General features: G+C 35.9%; 1 protein-coding gene across 1 annotated transcript; it reads right to left on the bottom strand.

Annotated features, from left to right (window-relative positions):
- Window positions 1-2,490: 2,490 nt before the first annotated feature.
- On the bottom strand, window positions 2,491-6,859 carry LOC131055081 (uncharacterized). The gene is made up of 3 exons (XM_057989722.2): window positions 5,630-6,859; window positions 4,422-4,605; window positions 2,491-4,275 (listed from the first exon to the last, which is right to left on the bottom strand). The coding sequence occupies exons 1-3, from the start codon at window positions 6,255-6,257 to the stop codon at window positions 2,811-2,813; spliced, it is 2,277 nt and encodes a 758-aa protein (XP_057845705.2). The 5' UTR covers window positions 6,258-6,859; the 3' UTR covers window positions 2,491-2,810.
- Window positions 6,860-15,225: the final 8,366 nt, after the last annotated feature.

A 15,225-nucleotide genomic window follows, 5' to 3' on the forward strand; every position in this document is an offset into this window, starting at 1 on the left:
ACAACAAAATAAAATAAAATTGGTAGTTGGATTTTAGTTACTTTCTAATATCCAAGTCGTTTCCTCTCTTCCTCTAAAGAATTCACTATTTAGATATTCTTTTATTGTGCCATAGGTAACGAAAATCTGTTCTATGTCGGTTGATGTTTTTTTAATATGATATATATGCTATGTTATATAAAATATTATAATATATAATATAATATTAATAATTTATTAATTTCATATTTGTATATTATATATTATATTGTATTTTTTTTATTTTTTTAAATGCTCGTCAAAATGGATATTCGTTACTAACTGCTATCCATTTAGCTTTGCTTTTTGCCATGACAGAATGTACTTTCTCCTAACCCAAGTAAAAAGTCAAATAGATTTTCAAGTTTTGGGGCAAAGGAAAAATACATTTTTTTTCACATCGCCACTTTTTGGACCCCTTTGATATTGCACACACCGAGCTTCTTCCTCATATCACAATCTCATTCCGTCTCAATTGGAAATAACACTATTCTTTTCTTCGGTCAAAATGGAACAAGCTCAGTCTGTAAATCTGGAAGTCCAAAGCTGATGCACAATCTCAACACTTAGTTTGAGAAGTTCTTCACATTAAACTACCTATTACTAATCACCCAAGATTTGTTTACCATGTGCCCACTTGCTCTTTTGTGCCAAATTAGAATCTATAAAACATATTTTTAGTTATGCACTTAAACTCAAAATTTATGGAACTCTTTGTTCACCACCTTTCTGCCTTATTCCCTTGAGCATGATCTTTGAAATTATCTCTCCTTGGTGCTTCTTCATCCTTCGATACTCTATCCCACATTTGCAGCCATGTAATTATTAGATGTCTTTGGAAGCTCCATTGCGATGTTGTTTTCTCTAATACAATCCTTTCTTTATAGATAGAATTTCAAATGGTATATGCTAATTTGTTTCTCCAAATAGAGAATCTACATACAAATTGGCATAACATTTTGTGAGATGGCAAAATTCACAATTTTCTTCAATAGTTGCACACAATTATTGGGAGTAACGAATTGTTGCCTGTTTAATATTCATTTTTGACTAGAGAATGACAAGCATGATAATTATTGTATCTGCTTATTCAATTTTAATGTAACTAATTTTGTTATTTTTCAGCTGTAGTTTTCAAGTATATACAACCACTTTTGTTGTTTTTGTAGTTGTTGTTTTCAGTTATGGCTTTCTTGTTCCAACCACCTTTGTTATTGTTGTAGCTATTACTCATCAGCTCTTATTGTTTTTAGTTATGACTTTCTTGCTCCAGTCACCTTTGTTACAACTGTAGCTATTTCTAATCAACTGTTCATGTTTCAATTTTTATGGTTGGTTATATTGATGTTTCTCCATAATTTGCAATTCTCTATTTTTCTTCTTTCAAAAAAAAAATGTTAAGAATTATAGTGTCACAACTATTGGTGCAATATTGTTAGAAATACATTAAATCAACAAATGCTCTAAGAACTATTGAAACATGTTCAAATAATGAGTCCTCACCCCTAATTTTTATTGATGAAAAGATATGATCAAAAGTACATTGTTTAGATAGACAATATGCCACACAAGTAGGTAGTTGTCAAACAAAACAACAAATTGTTGTCCCTAATTTTAGTGAGGCTCAATATTGTGGAATTGTCTATGCAACAAACTAAAAAGTAGTGACAAGACATTTATTTGACATTGCTTAATATTATCCATTTGAGGAAAATGTTTTATTTAATTTCCTTTCTCCTCCCATCCATTTTGGTGTTTTTTTATTCTATAAGAAATTCCACAAATGGTTCTTGCAAGACAAAAAATACTGATTTTTAACTACAAATTACACTAAAGGAAAGGGTCCAATGGTGGTGTAGGGTCCTATACTTGGAGTAGTAGTTGGGTACAATTAGTCTATTAGTGGGACAAATTAGACTATTAATGAAGCATAAAAAGTGTCACGTTAATAATTATCACTAGATTCTAATAAATTTGAAAAAACAATCAAACATGAATGTCACATCAACATACCAATAAACACGACTTAGTGCACAACTATGGGTCTTACTTCTTGAGGAGACAAGTTTCACAAAATGAGGAGTTTCTTACTCAAAATACATCAAGGCTTCACAAAATGAGGAGTTTCTTACTCAAAATACATAAAGAAGAACCAACATAGAAAAGAATTTGAAAACAAGTTAAGTTTTTTGATTCTTGGTCCCTTAGACTGCTGGGTCTGTGGACATTATTAAAATTCCTTCATTCATTCTTTTTTAAATCATTTTAGACACCTCACAAGGAAGTCAAGTAGTGTGGCATCATATTTGACCGTGTAGACTTAATTTTTTTTTAAAATAGACTTGACAAATACACAGTTATACAAAATTCAAAATATTTAAAGCAGGTTTTAAGATACCCAAACATAACCCTCACCACCATAAAACCCTCTCCCTCTCCCTTAAGCAAAGAAATTTATCATCTAAGAAAAAATAGTTCCAACCAAAATATTATTATCTTACTGTTCATGTCAATTGATCTATCGGTTTCTCAAATAAGATCTTCGAAAGGTCTTGAGTTTCCCTCTAAAGAAACAGAGAAAATCTCATGATACAATGCATTATTCTTGATCCTGAAAAAATGTTAATATACTGATATCTGCAGATAGCTGCTCTGAATCAATGCGAAGTTGTGCAAAAACTCGGAGTCGAACAAAATCGAATTAGGTCTCATACTTTGCAATCATGAAAGGAGAAAAAAAATACATAAAACCAATTGAGCTGCAGGTTTGGTTTTTCAATTCAAAATTGATGTCAAACAAGGGATGTGGATGCATCCTCATCGTCGGTGTCATCTTGCGCTCCAATGCTGAGGGACCGCGGCGTGAGCCTGTGCTTGAATGGTTTCCGCTGCAAATTCGCCATGACCGCCGTTGCTTTTCCTGCAATATAGAGGGAAATCCACACTCTTTTCTCATGAAAACGCCTGGCCCAGCGCCTGCAATTGTCTACTAGGGCATCTGCTACCATATCCAGACAGCACTCCATCACATCCGCCAAGCTACTTTGCGCCTCTTCCAACATCTCCTTCACATCACCGCCGCTGCAGTCGACACTCATGCACAGCTTGTACAGACAATTTCCGGCCGCCACATCCTTCCAGTTCACAGAATCATGGCCCTGTTTGGCGGCGTCAGCCTTAGCCTTACCTTGTTTAGCCAGGCTCTGGATCACATCGTTCAGAGGGTTGGTTGAACTTGTGTCTAAATTGGGGGAAGGAGAAATGTTCCATGTATAGCGGAACTTAATGTCCGCTTGCAAGCTGCGATAAACTTTGTCGGCGGCTTTTGAAAGGATATGAACCTCTGGGTCAGATTCGTCCACCAGGTCCATCAATTCCCATGCCTGTGAATAGGCATTCACAGCCTCCGTCAGGAGCTTCGAGCGTCGCGGGCTGCCGGTGCCTGAAGACAGGGCTGCGAGGTTAGCTATAATTTGGAGGAGACAAACCGCTGTCATTTTCCAGCACCGTTTTCCTGCAAACACAAAGTACTTCTCCACCTCCAGGGGAGCTTCAAGTGGGATTCTGGACAAGTATTTGAGTTCAGGAAATTCTTCACCCGGATTTAAAATAGCTGAAATTGGGGCCAAATTGCCGGGTGAGAGACACCTTACGCCTGCGCGGCTGTGCGAGGTTTTGGTCTTGATGAAAGACACTAGGGCCGAGCAGGTCTTGCCATTGGCGGCACCGCGGGCGATTAGGGCCCGCGCCTGGCGAATAGCAGCGCGATTGGCCACCCATAGTCCATCCGGTTTCTCTCCAGGCATTCGAATTCTGTCTAGAAGTTGCTCCATTTTATCGTATTCCTCGTTTGTTCCGATTCCTTTCCATTGTTTCAGTATGAACCAGTGCATAAAGTACTCGTTGCAGAAGATCATCTCCGAGACAAACCAGCATGCCTTGCTGAATAGGACTACAACCACCTGTAGCAGTATCAAGGCCGGCAGTAGCTCACGGGGGAGCCAGATTTTTTTCCGGGTGGATTTGAAGGTAGAGACCTTTTTTTCCACCAGTTCTGTTCGGTCGGTGTCCACCTGATTTACAATGTGGCGGGTCCAGAAATCTTCCATCCGGAATTTTCGACTCTTCCAGCTTGAAGGCCGCCGACCGTAGTATACAACAGCGGTCACCCATCTCCAGCATACGACCGCCCAGCCGATGAGAATAAATAGACACTGCAAACCGATGGTGGTATATTTTAACCAGTCGAACCTGGACCTGAAAATGGATCCCTTTTCAATTTGCAAGTCTTAAATGTGGCTTCAAACATAAAATAAGAGTGTTTGTTTCATGGATTTGTGATTAAATATTTGAAAAAGTTGTGAAATTGTGGCAATTTGCTAATTATAGCTCATATACCGTGCCTGAAATGCTTTGTTGTGCCTTCCATGATCCATCCTGCAATTGAAGCTCCAATGCAGACCGTCACAATGACTCCCGCCGCGGCTATTAACTCTGATCTTGCAATGATGTATTCTGGATTGCAAATGCGGGTTGCAATCCATGAATGCAATACTTTGTCCTCCACGCTCTGCCATGAACCGTAGTCTGCACAAAATTTGACGGATGAATGAACATGGAATTAAAGATCTAAATAACACTACGCAACATTTAAATATTTACTGTCACATGATATCATGTATGCCGATATTATTGTCTAAATTTTTTAAATTCTGACATTTCTGAGTTTCCTTTGAAACCTCTCTTCAAAGAAATTACAAGATCAATGACCCTGAAAACCTCCTGTGGGCATGGAAGAGATAAAGGAGTTCTTGGTCAAAAACTTGTTTGGGAATGACAGAGGAAGGAAAGCAAATGCTGCAACCTTGTACCTGCTAGCTAGGATTGTAAATACCAAATTGCCCCTGTATTGCATCTACAAATTTCAGTATGATATCAAAAGCAGTGAATTCTGACAAATAAGAGAGCATTAACAAGGTGCGCAAATAAATAATGAAGCAACATCATTTGCCACAGCAATTCAATGCAAGTAGCATGTTCAGGAAAAAAAAAATGTTCTTGATGGCAGAATATCTGTTCTTGAATGAAATACTTGAAATTTTGATGCAAACGAAAACACAAATATTCTTTTCCGAAAACATTTCATTCATATTCTTATGACTTTGAAAATCTCATGTTCATCTTAATTGTTTTTGTCAATTTTGGTGATGTTGGATGATTTAATGTTATGTGTGAGAGTAGAACATAATCCTTTTTTGAATTATGGAAGATTTTGTATCATTTACGATTTTATTGTGGTATCTGATGAGAGCACAAGTCTATGGTCTTGTTTCTTTGGTTGAGATTGAAAACTGAGGGCTATTCATTCTGTCTGGTCTCTTTTTGGTTGAGATTCAATAACTGAAGGATATTCATTCTGCCTGATCTCGTCTCTAATTACATCTGAATATTCGGACCATAATATGTGACATAATTAAGAATACATCACCCTCGTCAATTTTGTTCAACCAACAATCAGTAATTAATTGAACGTTAACCCTTTGATTTGTCCAAGAATTTGAATTTAACCTGAACTCTGAAGAGCAGCATTGAATGAGAACAAAGAACAAACCTGTTACAACTGGGTTTTTGAGGATAAGAGGAATTTTCTGCGAAATGAGGTCATGAATGCTTTTGCTAGCGAAAGTGGCGCAGCTGAGGATGAGCAGAAGCAAAGCAATGGAGCCCAATACGGTGATGGTAGACAATGTAAACGAAGAACCAGCGGCCTTGCCATTCGTAAGGTACTCCTTGTTCCTGCGCGCATTCATGCCATAGATCTCCGAAACGCTCTGAAATGAAATTGTTAAGAGAAGTGCCACTAGGCGGGTCCTGTAATTCTTTGATGCCGCACGGGCCATTCCAGGCAGCAAATACGCCACAAAAACGCAGATCATTACTCTCCCGATTCGTATCATTAGCAGGTCATTTTTCAGTGAATCGGTCAACAGCTCTGGGGTGATGGGGCCTTCATACGATGAGAAATCACTATCTCGAAGCGAAGTGCTTTGGCCATTGAATAGAGTTATGAGCTGAATTGTGAGGGCACTCAGAACCAGAGCCTTCCCGGGCACCCAATGCTCCCTTTTCTTATAAGCCTTCCTTGCATCCAGAAAGCTCAGGGTGATGAGCACAATCAAGGCCACTGATAAGCCTATCAGCCTTGCAAGCTTCCCCCACTCAAAGGATGGATCATCCATTCAAATTTCCCTCTTTGATCAATCAAACCCTACTAATTCCAAGCAAGATTAAAAACCTCTGCTCCAAAGAGGCTACAATAAATCAGCAAATTGTATATGCTTCACCAAACACGCCAGATGTGGATTAACATTTACATCTATATTGATTCATGTTCTACATTTGCATTACATGCAGGTGTTGGATTTGATTGATTCCATCTGATATGTTTAGAGATTGCAGGAATATGATACTACTATCAATAAGTGCTCTGAAGATAACAGAGCTAAATCTAAAGTTTCCATGAAATATAGGGGCTGCCCATTATAAGAAACTCTAAAGCACATTGCTGTGTTAGCATTGTTATATTAGCATTGTTATATTAGTCCAGGAAGCTACAAAAACAATATTCATCATACTGATTTACTTTATTCACTTTACAAAGTAAAAGAACTAATGGAACCCCAAAGGTAAAGTAGATGGCAGGTCTTGACAGGAAAACAACAAGGTATAAATTAGAGAAATGCAGTCAAACATACACGTTAAAGGAAAGTTGAGGAATAGTGGAATGTAAGGAAAAATTCAAGAACAACATAATTTTTTCAGCTAGTTTCCTGGCCATAGATGATCCTGGACAACCGGAAGAAATAGGAAACTCCTGAGAAAAACTCTTTACAGGGTAAAAGTAAAAGGCGTCTACGCTTTTGCCCCTTAAATTCTTAAATTCTATTCATTTTTATAGAATCTCATCAAGAATCACTGTAACTTCTTTTTGGTGGGGTGAGCATTTTTTCTTTTCCATCGGTTGGAATACAAGGAAGCGTCTCATATACGTAAACAGAACAAGGCAATAATCAAACTTAAACCAGCAATTTCAACCGGCAACTTGCGAGGGGTACTTATAAATTAATGGGGTTTCTTAAATAAACTATCATTACTATATCAAATATTTCTGATATACCATGCTTGAATCTGGCCCAAGCTATTCTCCCTCCAAAATGGTATGTTAAATCATAGTTGATATTCCATCTTGATAGTTCTGATACTAAATATGATTAGTACAGATGCCAAGCTAACAATATGAGAGGGGGGTGAATCATTCAAACTTAATCTTCAATAAAAACAACAGATTCAACCTCAGTAACCTAATCAGAAAAGCAGTAATGCATGCAGACCCATAAATAGATAAGGTCACAAACATATAACACCAGATTTAACATGGAAACCCAAATAGGGAAAAACCACTGTGGGATTTCCGACCCACTAAGAAATATACTCTTCTAGAGTATGCTCGGTTAAAAGCAAATCCTGTTAAAGATTACAAACACATTGCTAGATGTGACCCGGTTAAGGGATTTCCCTCAGATCTGTCAGGATTTTCACTTTGTTAGAAGTGACCTTGTTAAAGGATTTCAAACACTCAATAAAAATGTCACCTTGCTAGAGGATTTTACAAATAAGACTGTTAAGTCCACTCGGTTAAGAGATTTTCTGCTACTTCTCAAAAAAACAGTAATAAAAATATGTCTGCAACTTCACATCTAAAAATGTTGAAGCAGATTCTTATTTGCTCAATACAATCAATTCATAGGACTTATCTTGTCCCTCTGCTGGGCTCTATACTCTGTTATCAAAACAGGTCTTCAAGCTTCTTTGCTCGGTAATCACTATGTAGCATCCCTGTGCATACACTTGCTCGCATACATTGTTTATCAACAGTTTCCTTTTTATAAACAATCTTCCAACCGCTTAATCTCCTTGATCACATTTCCCATGATCAATCATAGCCATCAAATCTTCAATCTTGTCTAGGTTCAATGTATCCTTCGATCTGAAAACGTTTTACCCTGCCTTGGAACTTGCATTTTCACCTTGGAACTTGTGTTAGGGTATTGCGGTTCAATCTGAGCTATAGATCTTCCTACCGATCTTTCTTTACCATAGATTCTTTAACAATCTTCATACACGGCTTACCAATCATTTAATCATCTCCAGCTCATCAGCTTCCTTCATTAAATATCACATGTAAATATTTAATGCATTCTGTTATAGCTCGGTTGTAACTTGGTAAATACTAAACTTCACTTGGTAGACATTCTGCCTTCATTAACCGATAGCGATAACCTTAGAGTTTACTGACTAGGTTCTTTGCTCAGTAACATAGTATAGTATTAACCTTTCAAACAATAGCATATGTAGGATATCAAAACAATCTAAACATCATGATCTCATCATTGTCTAACTCGGTAATAGTTGCCCATTGAATAACTTATTCTTCCCCTTATTCATCACATTCTTTCTGTGTCTTTTATCGACATCTTTATACTCATCAAATCATACTTCTTAAGATATGACAACATCATACTGAATTAGAAAATCAATTTCTTGACATCAATGACAAAATAATAATATTAAGACAGTAATCATCCTTAATCAGTTATATCCATAGTCATCAACAACCTTCTCAATATCCTTATTGAAATGCCAACAGTCTCTCATTGTAATTGGAATGCCAACCTCCTTCTTGTCTGTTATAATGCCAACACATCTCCCATATGATATTCCATCTCCCATTTGATGGCATGACGATGAGGGTGGAATTTGGGGTCCCATGGAGGAGAGCTTTCTTAAAAATAGAGATGAGGTTGTTGAAAAATTTAAGGAATATTTTAGAGCTGAGGGTACCATAAATTTTTTGTAGTGCAATCAACTTAAAAGTTTAAGCTTCTAAATTTAAGAAATTTGGGTGTCATGAAGCTTATAAAGAAAAAGAAAAAAGTAAATAAATTAATTTTTCTCTCTAAATTTTTTTGGGGAGGATTTATTTGGTGGGAAATCAAACAAGTAGATGATTGACAAGTGGCAGACAATGTTCTTAACTAGAGGGGTGATTTCTAACCCCATCTCATTTTCACCTACTTAAATATGCAAGCCTAAAAAGTTGGAGCTCCTATTTTCAAGTAGAAGAATCCAAATAATCCCATAGGAAAAAGAAAAGAAATTCCTCATGAGACTTCTTGTCCCTTAAAAATAGAAGCTTAAGCCCCCATGCGACCCTTGCCTTAGACAAAAGAATAGACAGCGGCCACGTCATGTTTGTGTGAGATTGTAAATTGGTTTAAAAAAAAAAATGAAATTGTTGCCTTTTCGTTTGTAGAGTTGACGTTTTACATAGTAAGACAACTCCATTTGGCAACAAAAGGGGTGACCGTGACATTCTATATTGCAAATATTATTTAGGTATGCAATTGTTCATGAAAATGAAGCACAAAGCAACCTTTGGGCTATTCTCTTTATTTTATGTGAAAGCTTGATGTTTGGCACAATAAGACAACTCATTTTGGCAAGGGAAGGGGCAATGTTGGCATATCATGTTGTGGGTATGCAACTATTGAATAAAATGTTTTTAAAATAGGGCATGTCCCCATGCATCTGCTTAGCTTATTTTGGCTAGTAGTAATGCTCAATTTTTGGGGGAGCAATTTGTGGAGCAGGTGGACCCATCGATAGTAAAATGGTGAAGTCACATGTCATTTTTTTTCAATAATTAGTTGCTGCTTATTTCTAGCCCACCCTTTTTTTTAAAGTTTATTTTCAATTGTAGAAAATGTTTATAAGTAACCGCATGGAGACATGGGATTAGATATTCTTTACACATAAGTGTTTTGGCAAGGAAGGGGGCAACGTTGGCATACCATGTTGCAAGTATGCAACCCTTGAATAAATTGTTTTTAAAATTAGGTATTCTTTGCACATTGGTGTTTTGTTTTCTAGGTGAGAATATGTATGATTAACTACCCAAAGCCCTTCCTTTTGACTCCATAATTTCATTCAACTATGGTGAGACTGTGTTAATTTACTACTATTTGTCCTTTTCAAATTGTTTAAGACATGGGGTTTTTACTATATTGGGATTTTGTATTCTATGAAAAAATGTGAATGATTCAGATTCTGAAAGCATGAAATTGTCACATTGGGTTTTTATTTTTTGTTGTAGAATGTAAACGATTTAACTTTTGAAAGCTTGAAATCACCACATTGGGGTTCTGTTTGAAGAGGAACAATGCACTGCAATAGAAATTTATTTGTTTTGGACCAAATGTTAAAATTCTATTGCCAAAATTGTAATAGAAACCTCCAAATAAACCTACAAACACAAGTAAATATGTGGAGGGCGATATATCAAATAAACAGGTATCTAGCTCTTGGAAAAGGGAGGAATACTTTGTATCACGTGGTGAGGCGGCTTGAGAATGGCCACAAAACTAGCAAACACAATGCTGAAAAGTTAAGCAGGTCATTAACTCTCATTGTTTACTTGGCAGGTCTCTGTAAGCATGAATGGCGACTCTACACAATATTGAATCTGCAAATTCTTTTGATACACCAAATAAAGTTGAAAAAACCTACAAAATAATATTACAGAAAATAGATTGATGAAGGCCACAAATTGCCTACACCTAAGAACACACAAATGATACATGCCAGTAAATAGGCCAATGGTGCGTTGCAAATGAGGCAAGTGAGCAAAGGATCAATGGCTCTCTTCTTTTAAAAAAATTGAACTTTTTCATACAACTTGTGCACAAGATTAAAAAAATTAATTTAAAAACCAAAATTATTAAAACGACACTGCTTTGATAGAGACAAATGTTGGATTCGCCATAAAAAAATGAAATAGAAATCGTGATTTAAGTGTTCGAAAATCATGTTGGAGCAACAAACAATGAAAACAAAATTTAGAACTACCACAAATGAATCAAACACAATGCAATAGTCAATAATCTGTCATAAAAGTGTAAATGTACAATGAGCTCTCCTTGCATATATATAGACCAAGGAGGAAGTAGGAAGATGAAACAAAATAACTAATTCACTCTCCAAGAGGTGTGACATATATATAACATTTGGAACACATATAAAGGCATGTGTCAAGTATCTATGAAGTTAGACAACTAAAGAATTAAGTGAATTTTAGCTAGTATGAATAGGATTATCAAATGTTGGAACTAGATAAAAGATAACTAGATGTCAAAAGATTCTTTTCACATTAAAAGTTACTTCAACTATTTTGATTTGTTCTTAATAGTAACTCGTGCTTATTTGTTACCACTAGACTGGGTCTAGTGTTTGGATATTGAGTTGATGCGAATTTCTTGCTTCTATGTGGCAATTGGTATGACATCTCTTTTGGATAGGATCTTATCTTTTGTGCATTAGCATGATGGGCGATGAGAGGATTCATATTTGAGATGGTGATCACCTTTATTGTTGTTGCAAGTATCTTGATGAAGCATATAGAGCACTTAGATATTTTTATGGTACATATTGAATGTGGAGATTGTTCCCTTGTTTTAGTATACTTTTGACCGTAATGCAATGTACACAAGTGGGAGAATTTTGGGAAAGGTGTGGTGTATGACTTACATAAAACAATAATAATGCTAATGATGTAAAATAATATTAATTGTGGTGCATCTTAGATATTTGGACAATAAAATCGATTCTAGACATTATGGGGGACAACTTTTGTTGTTTGTTACATTGGAAAAACTTAATACCAATAAAAAAAAAATAGTACTAAAAAAGTAGATGAAAGAGGCATAGTCTAGTAATTTCATGGTTTATTTCATACCACTTGGTGATTATAGGCAACATTTTTTTTATAAAAACAAGAACATGGGTATTTGTTGATATTGTCTTATGTAACATTTGGCTTGTTGACTAAGTTTGGATTGAGCTCTCTTATGGGTCACGTATATGAGTAGAGGAAGAATGTATTTGGATGTGTGGTTGTGCATGATTTTTCACATAGAGGAGTGCAACTAGGGTGCTTAACGCTTTAGATAGTTTGCTTGAAGACTATATTATATTACAATCTCATTATTTCAAACAATGTGTGGTGTTTGCATTTACTTTGGACCCTTATGATATATATAGTGGGGGAATTTTTGGGAAAGGTGTGTTATAAACCTTGCATGATAAAATTATTAATACTATAAAAATAATAGTAATTGTAGTGCATCCTAGAGATGTGAACAACATAATGAGTTACAAATTCATGGGGACACTTTATGTTGTGTGTAACATTAGGAAAATATCAATGGGTAGTAAGAAAGTTAATGAGGGGGGCATAGTTCTATGTAATACCACTTGGTGGTTTTATGCAAGCTTGTTTCCATAAATTCAAGCACGTGTGTAGTTGTTGATGATGGCTTGTGTAACTGTTGGATTGAGCATTCTCTTATAGTTTGTTATGGGTTTAGAGGAAGCATAGATTGAAATGCATGACTAAATGCTTGTTCACATGGAAGAGCGCAACTAGGGTGCCTGATGCTTCAAAGGCCTTCCATGGAGACTATATAATTATATTATAATCTTATTCTTTAAGACTAAACATTGAGTTGTGCTGATACTTTTGGACTTAGAGTTTTCCCTTATGAGGGTTTTCTTATCCTAGGCCACATTTGGTTTCATCTTGATCGTAAAACATACTATTATCTTGCATCGTGGATTCTATTACTTGTTTACATATTATTCTCTTGGGATTATGTAGAAATAATTGTTATTGTCATAAAATCCATTCAAATTAAAGTGTCATTTTAACTTTCATTTTATGAAAATTTGCATATCTTAACGTATCTTTCACCAGTGTAAAGAATCAAAAATTCAATTTTTAAAAAAATTGGAATGAATTTTCATGAATAACCTTTCATATCTCACTTTGCAAATTCTTAATGTTAAAGGGCATATAACTATTATAAATACTCTAATCACTTTCCAACCTAAATTAATACTGAAATTCACTTTTGGGAAATCTAACAAACTGTAGTGTCATAAATTGTACACCCTTGCTAGGGTTGTACAATTTCACACTTGGTTAGCACCTGCCTTAGTGTGTTTTGCATCTTGCATTTCTAATATCTTTTAAGTATTTAATTAATCAATTTAATTAAATCTAAGATAATAATTCATCACTTCACAGGTTATAAAGACGGGCCCTTTATCTTAAGTGTGCCCCTTGTCATTTTATTCCGTCAATAAATCATTTAATCCTAAACCCTAATTATGTCCTATTTTGACCTTTAAGGCCCGATTTCGCATATCAAAACACCTTGAAATGAGCTATAACTTTAGGATTTTCTCTAATATCATTATATCTAACGACCCCAAAAGTTTGGTGAAAAGTTGGTCGGACCATGTTGAAAGTGCACACGGTCCTCGACTTTTTTCTCGAAATTTCGGGAGCATAATCCTATAATATAATAATGCTTAACCCCAAAAGATTGGCAGGAAATTCAAATCCTAGGTCGGCCTAAACATGAAATTAAGATCTAGGGTTTTATACTTAAGAGCTCTCTTTCTTCATTTGAAAGGGTCTTCTTCTAAGAATCTAAGAGCATGTTTTTGGAGCATAAAGAGTCTTCTTTGCAGCGAAAGAGTAGATCTTTAAAGTCTTCAACAACATTCAACATTCATCCATCAAACATTCATCAAGCATCATTTCATCAATTGGGGGCTTTTTGAAGATGTAGGAGAACAATAGGAGATCATCAACTGAAGATTGTCTTGTACATCTCCCTTGGGGTTGGGTATGGTTTGATGTTGTTTCCATGTCTTTGTATGAGATTCATTTTGATTCATATTCATGCTTTAGATCACTTTGCATCATGGATTTAGAGAATTTACTTTATCAACTCTAAGAAATTAGGGTTTACTCTTTAGGGTTGCTCTACATTGTTTGCTTTCATTTTAGGATCTTGCACACACACAAGGTTCTAGCACACACATTTTCAATACATTATCAGCTATTCGTTGAGTTGTAAAGCACCAAAATAGGGGTTTGACTAAGGCAAAACCCTATGTAGCCACCTAAAACCCTCTTTTTCAACTACAGGTACAGGTTCGGATCCAAGCATCGCTAGAAGTTTCAAGACCGACTAAGCACACAAAGGTTGTCCTAGGGCTCAGATCTCAGCAAAAACCCCTAGGACAGGGCATGGCACCCTGGACCTGCCTATTTTCAGTTGGATTTGGCAGTGTATAGATCTCATCTTATCAGTTGCAGCTTCAGACTTGCAAAATCAAGATAGTGGTGTGGCACCCTGGTCCCAGACATTTCAACTCAGATTTCAGACACAAGTGCACCTTTGATTTTGCCTCCTAATATGTACTCTTCATCGATTTATCAGTTATTTTATGTTTTGCATTTCTAGATTAGGGTTTTCTTGCTTAATTGCACTTTAGGTTAGATTGCATTTTGAATCATTCCTCTCTCTCGTTTGCAACAAGGGAATAGAAACCCTAAGAGGTAATCCTCGGTTCTCTCTTCCTCATAAGAAGTAGCTGAAGTGCGTTACCTCCCTAGGCTCTTTTGTATTTTGTGAGTGTGTATGAGAGTGGGAATATGGTTTACATACTTAGTCTCACTTTTTCCCCTACACACAAACTAAGATGAAGATAGCAATTATGTTTAAAAGTGAAATATAAGGTTTGCACCAACTTTAATAGAGACCATATTACACTAATATTTTTGACATTAATTACTCTCAAAATTCAATGCAACCTCTTAAACAAAAAAACCAAAGCATTCTCCAACTAATAAATTTTGGTAAACCTCATGAAATCAAACGATCAATAATTATGAGGCTAGTCACCTTTCAAGTAAGGGAACTTGTATCATTCCAACTTGTGGTGTGTGAAAATTGTAAGAATGTTGGTGTCTCATAACCTACATCAATAGGTAGGATATGTGCATTGTTCCTATAAAGAGTAGATATAGATTATGTATATTGACATGGGTTTTAGGGATGTATAAAGGTGATAGAGGAGGAACAAAGACGTTATGAAGGAAAACTACAATTAGCTTCCTATGGACAAAATTAAAGGCAATTATGAAAATGTAGAGGAGTATCTAAAAACCTATTTTAGGCTTGTGAAAAAATAACTTAGTACACCTTAGAGGCAAGTTGTGAGGGAGTTTTGAAGGAA

Source organism: Cryptomeria japonica, chromosome 5 (assembly GCF_030272615.1).
Source record: "Cryptomeria japonica chromosome 5, Sugi_1.0, whole genome shotgun sequence".
NCBI lineage: Eukaryota > Viridiplantae > Streptophyta > Pinopsida > Cupressales > Cupressaceae > Cryptomeria > Cryptomeria japonica.

Bases quoted from the DNA above. Each gene is read 5' to 3' on its own strand.
- LOC131055081 (XM_057989722.2), bottom strand. From the start codon at position 6,257: ATGGATGATCCATCCTTTGAGTGGGGGAAGCTTGCAAGGCTGATAGGC. The intron at 4,606-5,629 runs GTTTGTTCTTTG...AATTTTGTGCAG, and splicing joins CAAAAACCCAGTTGTAACAG to ACTACGGTTCATGGCAGAGC. The intron at 4,276-4,421 runs GCACGGTATATG...ATCCATTTTCAG, and splicing joins GGCACAACAAAGCATTTCAG to GTCCAGGTTCGACTGGTTAA.